The following is a 7503-nucleotide window of genomic DNA, read 5'->3' as shown; positions in this document are numbered from 1 at the left end:
TTGCCAGCAAATTCTGGCGGTTTTCTGCAAGACGAGCTCCCACAGACACAGACATAGTTCACGCAGGCTTCCTTTGAGACGGGAGTGGTGGATCATGGATGTGGTTAGCGAGAGAGAGAGAGAGAGAGAGAGAGAGAGAGAGAGAGAGATGCTGCACGGGAGCCCTTGCCAGCCTGACACAAAAAGAGATTTGAAAACAAGAGTCCTGTAAGCCTTGTTTCTAATATTTGACATCGTCAGACAATGAATTTATAGCTTTTTGGTGGGGTGAAAAAGAATATTACATAGGCTTCTTTGATAACAAGGGGGAATGGCTACACCTATTGCTAGGGGGAGAGGCTGTATGTAATAATTTTACAGGCAAAGAGCAGATGGAGTCTCATGGACCATGATGCATGTATGTTTTGTACACTCACGCCCCTCTTCCCCCCTCCACTTCACTTCAAATGGGACTCCAATATAGCTATGGTGGTGACCACGAGCGTGGCAAGATATTTCAAAACATCGTCTTCTGACTCGCGACATCGCCTCACACTTCTATGGAACGGCCTGGCCAGCATTTGTCCTTTATGGCAGCATTGTTCCACCTCTTTCGGAATATATCCTGTTCCACATATGAACGGCGCCGAACCTGCACATGCACCACCTCTCATTGTCATATGACAATCAATGCAAGCAAAAGCAGAATAAATTCTCTGACAAGAAAACTGAATTACCGCTCCCCTTTCTTGAAAGCTGGCATCTGCAGGGACCTGTATTTAGAGCCAAATTCAAGCAATACTCAAATCTCAGCCTCTGTACTAGCAAGAAGCAAAAAGAGTGCATACCTTGGAACCCGCGGGAGGATCTGGACTTACACCCTTGGTTCTTCCATCCCATTTCTGAAATGAAAACACAGACTCAGCCACTTTATCGTTCAACATAGAGAAGACGAGCTTTTGGGAGGATCGAGAGTGGCGCTTTACCGTATTGTAGAGGCCTCCCAAAGACGGAATTCCAAAATGCACTATGTACTGGTCATCAACAACTCCAACTTTCTTGCTAGGGTCTCCCTGGACATACGCAGGCCAGTGAGAACATAAATGTTTTGCAATGTCATAACCGTAGAGATTTCGCATGGCATACCTGAGCGCAGTAACCTAGTTTCGTGTCGAGACCCCATGCATGTACAAGATCATTCTGCATACATCAGCATGATTCACATTTGTAGATGCATACGACAAATACCATTCAAAATTGCAAATTATAGACAGGGCCCATAACCTTACCTGAATCATATACCATGCACAGCGCCAGGCTGCTTGAGAGAAAACAGGTACCATCATTTCCACCCAGCTGCAAAAAACATGACGTGCTTATGCAAGCAAAGAAGACTAAATGATCATAGAACACCATAGCATAACCAAAACCATCATTGCATGAACATAAAAGCTATCTGCAGTTCAAACCCCTGAAACACAGTAAACCTTACCCCTCAATAGTGGTAAAGATACTAATAATTAAGGTCCAAAAGTAGCCTGATTTACTCATGCCTATCTAGCCTCTCTTAATCCCTTTATAAACGCCCATGTACTCTTTCTCTAACTAATCCATCTAGTATTCTATTTTGTCTACATCATTGTCATTTGGTGTTTACTGACTCTCTCACTTAATCTAATTATTAAGTTCACTAATCATGAATGGTAGCTTGGTGCACCCACCTAACGCTAATCTAGGTTTCTACTGACTCTAGATTTCTAACAAAATGCTCTACCTTGCAAATTTCAGATAAGCAATGAGACACATTTTCAACACTCAGAAATCACCTTTAAAGGCGCACTTATTCGAGAGCAAAACTTACCCAGTGCAGGGTGGCTTGGTGCTATTCTCAAAGCACAATCCACTGCCTCTGAATTTGTATATTCTCCTGTTCAAGACAGAAAGCAGTGAGTACAAGGCAACCTGCAAGATAACTTTCCATACTCCACCCAGCTTCAGCTAATGTGTACCTATGAACGAGGCCTTTTGGCCTGCGCACCGTTATCTGATGATGAACTTCTGATTTTTGGGCGTCTAACGCAGGCTGTGATATCTCTAGGCCTTCTCTCTCCACAATCTCTAGGTACCTAAAAAAATGACAATATGTTTCAAGAACTGTACCCACAGTAGTCGTGGAAAGTGTCATTTCTCAATGGAAAACTATACCTGACTGCGTGGAAGTTCTCCACACCAATATCTTCATCCCAAAGAAAGATATACTTATAAGATGAAACAATGTCTGGATGTAAAAACCTCTTTGCAAACCACCTGCATGAGTTGCAAGACACATCTATCATGAGACACATTCAAGATTTGTTTAAATCCATCTGTCTTGAATTTCCTTCAGGATTGCAGTAATCTTCTGTGTGCTCTATAATGACTAATATGGTTAAATTAAGCTGATTCTCATGCAAACATCAACAACAGTAGAACCCTCCATATCACATGCGTTCAAGGACTAACATTAAAAACCCATATCAATAAATTTTTCATGAATATCATACATCCTTTTCTAACTCAATCTGAGCATATCTCCTTTGATTGGTACCCTTCTGTATGTTAAACATGCATAAAAGTTGGGGCTAAATAACCCCCCTTCTTTGAACTCCCGTGCTATGTGTGCACATCTGCAAGTGGGCCCCCAAGTGAGAGACTGAGATCTCAATGCAAGTTCAAGCCTCTCAACATTGCCTGGCTTGAGAAATTAGAAATTTCAAGGCCCATCCACTGCATTTGTCTAGAAGGGAGAAGGCTAAACAATGAATACACGGTCGAGCTATCCATTCCTAGCTTTCTTTTATCCGAGGAGGAATAGGTTCAGTGAGGATTCTCATCTGGAAAATGAGTTTTTGAACTATTGGTAGCCATCTCCTCTGACCAAGACATTGTCCGCCTTGAAGCAGGATCTTTACAGAAAAATGACAGAAGGGAATTGTTCTACCATATCCCACATCTCTTGAATCCATCCTATCTATGCTAGAATCAAAGACATATTATAAGCCATAAAATGGCCACCCCTCAATAGGACTCAAGTCTTTGTAATATTTAAACAAAAACTTGAATCAAGTAATCAAATTGAGGACTTGAAATCTGACAGCAGCAAGTAGATCACCATAAGAAATTATATGTGAAAAACTACACCCCTTAAGACCTCTAGAAGGCTGAGTTGAACTAATGCTGGTTGAACTAACCACAGAAATGCAGTTCTAAGCCTAAATGAGACCAAGGGATTGGACCAACTGAGCATTCTACACGGTCATCATGATCAGCATGGTCCAAATGGGCTGGCTCTCAACCTGGAGTCTTCTATACAAACAACACATTTCAGGAGAGCAGACCATTGCACAAATCAGGTAGAGACTTTCAAGAGGACAATTTCATTTTACAGCACTCATCGCTAAATGGTGCAAGTTCTCCTCAAGAGAGGCAATTGCCCTTAGCCATGCTAATTTGACCATAGAGGAACAACAAGGAGAACAAGGACAATACCACTTAGTCTGATTAGCAGCTGCCACATGAATTGCTCTGTTGCTCCAAGGAAACGTCTTCCACTCATCAACTTTCCCGTCATAATGAAAGAGCATCACTGTGAAGTTCTGTTCTGGAAACTGAAAGACCAAACAGATTATAAAGACAAGTCATGAAGCTAATACAGCTGCAAGACTCCCAGGTAGAGTTGAGTGGTACCTTCTCGATGATCTTATTCACCATTTCCTTCTGCTGGACTCCAACTGGCATCGTTAACAAGCTTTGAGAAGAGGGAAGCCATTGTGTCTGAAGTATGTTCATGGATAAACAAAGTACAGCCCAGTTAACTACGTTTCAGAAGCTTAGAGCCTAAACATATATTGCAAAACCATATACTCAAGCATACCTCCTTGACAGGATCTGCTCCCAATGCTCGGAACTGTAAATCAGTAGTCTCTTGGACGATACCTCTAGGCAAAGTGTCAATACCCATCCGCTTGTATCTGCCAGAAGCTTTCTGCAACAAAAAGGACCAGTTCAGCATTTCAAGCTGCATGGCTTCTTGAATTGCCTGAAACTATCTCTATCTCACCTCGCAGGGATTTTGAGTCGACAGCTTGATAGGTGCCACGGATGAGGGCTTGAACAAACCAGACACTCTCCAAGGTGAAGCCACCTGACAAAGCAGCACAAGGGACAACCTTCACATGTGAAAGTACTGGGCAAATTGGATTGCCTTATGCGTTTTTTTGAAGTAAGATGCTCTCCAACAAAAAACAAAAAAAAAAGATGATAATTTTCCAATGGTCTTGCAGCCCTTCTCATGGAATATCAAGGAGGTTTGCAGAATTCCAACAACCCAATATAAGAAGCCACACTACATATACCCATAATACTTGTGAATACCTGGGTATGAAATTCGAGAAGAACAATGCTGATGAGAAGCATTGTCAACATCAAAAGACTTCCAAACGACAAGGATCTCGACCACCAACATCCTCTCATCCATTTTGCAGATTCTCCGTGTCCTTCTAACTGCCACCATGTTACAGAGCTGTGTTAATGTAAAGAAGCCTCTGAGAGACCTATCAAAAAAATCAAGTAGCGCAAGTTACAACAAAAATTTACTGCTACTTGGTCCAACAGCTAGGTAAGAGGTGAAGCGCAATTCAGCAAATAGACAAACATGCAACAGACAAGCACAGAAAAGCATTATTCCACAATGCCATAGATCATGATTGCCACATGCAATCTTAGCTTAGGATCCTGCAAAGAAGATAGCAATCTGATATATGATGCAAAACGCAAATTAAAAGTTTGTATGCATTCTATCCAGCGAGCAAACCAGCAAAGATAACTGTTGATCGAAAGCACCCCCTCTTGATGATAAACAACATTATTAACGCATATGCCAAAATTGGTCTGTCTAAGAAAACTGAAGAAGCAAGAGAAGGCCTTGATAAGACAGTCTCAAGCTCAGTTCAGGGCAAGTTTGCAAGCCGCAATGGGGTTTCAATTGATTATGAGAGAGCCCACATTGATAATTATGGCTGCGACAGCTCCGCTCTTCATGGAATCCCCCCCATCTTCATAACGCAGTTTACATTACCATCATATGCACAATGCGGAGACGTATCCAGGAGACATGCACGAGTGCAAGAAAAAGAGAGAGAGGTTGCACCAGTAAACTTCGATTTTCGTATGAGTTCCCCGACCAAAACGTGTCAAATGGGGGAAAAAACATTCTACGTCTAATACAATGCTTTAATTCATCCAGCAAAAGGCACGTGAGAAGTCACACTTTAAAGTAACTTGGGAAGGACAGGACCACCCACAAGGAAAACAAAGATGTAAATTGCTCCCATTGCATAACAAGCTAGCCTACCGCCCGTCGAAGCATGAAAAAATATACATATTTGCATTCAAGCCGTTCCAAGTTGGCTAGCTCAGCGAATCGGGTACTCGACAATGAAATATCATCAGTCGTCCTTACTGCATCCGAAACCATTGATCCAGTGATACATCTCCCCATCAACACTTGGTCAATCGGCCTCTAAACGGCACTAAGAACAGTGTGCATGATGCCACCCTAAGAAATTAGGTCTCCTTGCCACTTCCAAAGTAGTTGTGCAACTCTTCTTCTGCTCTCATTGTGCTAGTATATGCCAGGTGGGCACTACCCAAAATGAATCAAGCATTGAACAAATTCCTAGACATGACCATTTCTGATGAATGGGATAAAAATGGGGGTTCACATGGATGCATAACTTTAACATAAGCTCCCTTGAGGCAAAAATCAGGGTCAATTGAAATTCTGATCGAACTAAATTCAATTAAGGGATGGAAGTGCACTTGCAAGAAAGATCTGCTTTACCATAGATCACAAGCTACAGCGTGCTGGAATTCTAGCTCAAAACGCTCCAAAAGCAGTGGACTACTTCGAAAAAGAGATCATGCCCCAACCCTTCATGTTCAAACTCCATCAAATATGGGCAAAACAAAAATACGGATTCATAAGAAAGGCTGTATAAGCCCTCCACAGTAACATTTTTATATAAGGCAACCTTGCAGCGAGCTAAGCCCGCAGGCAGGTTACACTTTGCAGCTCGTTTCCGAAGACAGACTAACGGAAAACCAATAAGGATCAGCTGCACGCTCTACTACTTCGATTCAAATGAAAGATGGCAATGCATGAGCGAAACCGCAAACAACATTGTACTGTCTCTTGCACGAAGCAGCATAGTTTTGCATGTTGATGTCTACCCTTCCATTGATAGCAGCAGACTTGATGTACCTGTCATCTACAAGTAGCATCCATTTTCGAGTTTTGCTTCCTTAAGAGTGTTAAAAACTTCCATGGAGAAACCTCTGTGAAATACAAAGGAAGGAATTTGGTATTGGATTAGGCAGGACTTTCTCCGTCTCTATGCAGACAGGTCAGAAGGTTGCACTTGGCTGTGGCTTGAATTAGTGACATATGCATGGAAAACTTTTGGAAAGCTTGGGGAGAGATACTAGTTAACACTCTCCATAACACGCATGCATAAACACAAAATGAAGAAGGCACGCTAGATCAGGTCGAGGTGCGGGCTATACCCTGTACAGGTTGCAATTCCATGCCCGCCATGAAGGCGAAACTAATGCCAACCGCTTCAAAGTTCACTCCCTTGGATTTGGATGGGCGTGCTTAGAAGAGCTGCAAACTTTTTCAGTGCGTCTTAATGTTGTGATTTCTTTTGGAAAGCTTGGGGAGAGATACTAGTTAACACTCTCCATAACACGCATGCATAAACACAAAATGAAGAAGGCACGCTAGATCAGGTCGAGGTGCGGGCTATACCCTGTACAGGTTGCAATTCCATGCCCGCCATGAAGGCGAAACTAATGCCAACCGCTTCAAAGTTCACTCCCTTGGATTTGGATGGGCGTGCTTAGAAGAGCTGCAAACTTTTTCAGTGCGTCTTAATGTTGTGATTTCGGCAATGCACCGACATTTAAAGGCCAACGGCATGGTAAGAGTGCAGAAAAAGCAGGCTTCTGTAGAGCAAACATAATGACTGGAGAGCAGAAAGCTAAAGGTCTTACAGAGTCTGGTGATGGTGGAGAGACCGCAAGCGACGCGCAGAGCTTCGGAATCATGGGACACACGGGCTGCTGCACTGCAATGGAAGGCAGCATCTTCCGCTGCTGCAGATGAGAGGATGAAGAAGATAGCAGATGAACAAGTAGGAGTCGCTTGCAGGAAAGGTCATGGTAGGAAGAGAAGGAGAAGGAGGAGGAGAGGGAAGAGGAATCGGTTGCTTGCGTTGTTGTTTTACTGTGCCTTTTGCATTGCTTTTCTGGAGGGGCTGCTGTGAGGTGGAACCGGGGAGGAAATGGTGCTCTTTGAAAATTAATGCGATTGTGTGTGTGTGTGTGTGTGTATGTATAGAGAGAGATGGGAAGCCATGGATCATGGAGGTGGTTGATGGGTGCGCACCAATTTTCTTACTTCCTACAACTCATGTAAAAGTCCAG

General features: G+C 43.0%; 1 protein-coding gene across 2 annotated transcripts; it reads right to left on the bottom strand.

The window, feature by feature from the left end:
• Positions 1 to 203: 203 nt before the first annotated feature.
• LOC147445172 (uncharacterized) lies at positions 204 to 7503 on the bottom strand. Of its 2 annotated transcripts, none has more exons than XM_086527627.1 (15): positions 7072 to 7503; positions 4393 to 4571; positions 4079 to 4162; positions 3893 to 4003; positions 3706 to 3792; positions 3508 to 3626; positions 2185 to 2286; positions 1989 to 2105; positions 1841 to 1906; positions 1269 to 1335; positions 1126 to 1179; positions 966 to 1052; positions 828 to 881; positions 717 to 752; positions 204 to 631 (listed from the first exon to the last, which is right to left on the bottom strand). In XM_086527627.1, exons 2-15 carry the CDS (start codon positions 4489 to 4491, stop codon positions 530 to 532), a joined length of 1185 nt encoding a protein of 394 aa, XP_086383753.1. In that variant the 5' UTR covers positions 4492 to 4571; positions 7072 to 7503; the 3' UTR covers positions 204 to 529. The 2 variants fall into 2 exon arrangements, with proteins under 2 accessions (XP_086383753.1, XP_086383752.1); XM_086527626.1 differs by having other exon boundaries at positions 4393 to 4521; positions 7072 to 7502.

This window comes from Adiantum capillus-veneris, chromosome 13, assembly GCF_014529385.1.
Source record: "Adiantum capillus-veneris isolate H3 chromosome 13, ASM1452938v2, whole genome shotgun sequence".
Lineage (NCBI taxonomy): Eukaryota > Viridiplantae > Streptophyta > Polypodiopsida > Polypodiales > Pteridaceae > Adiantum > Adiantum capillus-veneris.
Note: the sequence above shows the minus strand (reverse complement) of the source record. Positions and strands in the feature narration are given on the sequence as shown.

Excerpts from the sequence above, each read along its gene's own strand:
- LOC147445172 (XM_086527626.1), bottom strand. The coding sequence starts at position 7,164 with ATGCTGCCTTCCATTGCAGTGCAGCAGCCCGTGTGTCCCATGATTCCG. Across the intron at positions 753-827 it reads ATCCTCCCGCGGGTTCCAAG|GTCCCTGCAGATGCCAGCTT; the intron begins GTATGCACTCTT and ends CTCTAAATACAG. Across the intron at positions 632-716 it reads GCTTTCAAGAAAGGGGAGCG|GTTCGGCGCCGTTCATATGT; the intron begins GTAATTCAGTTT and ends GTGCATGTGCAG.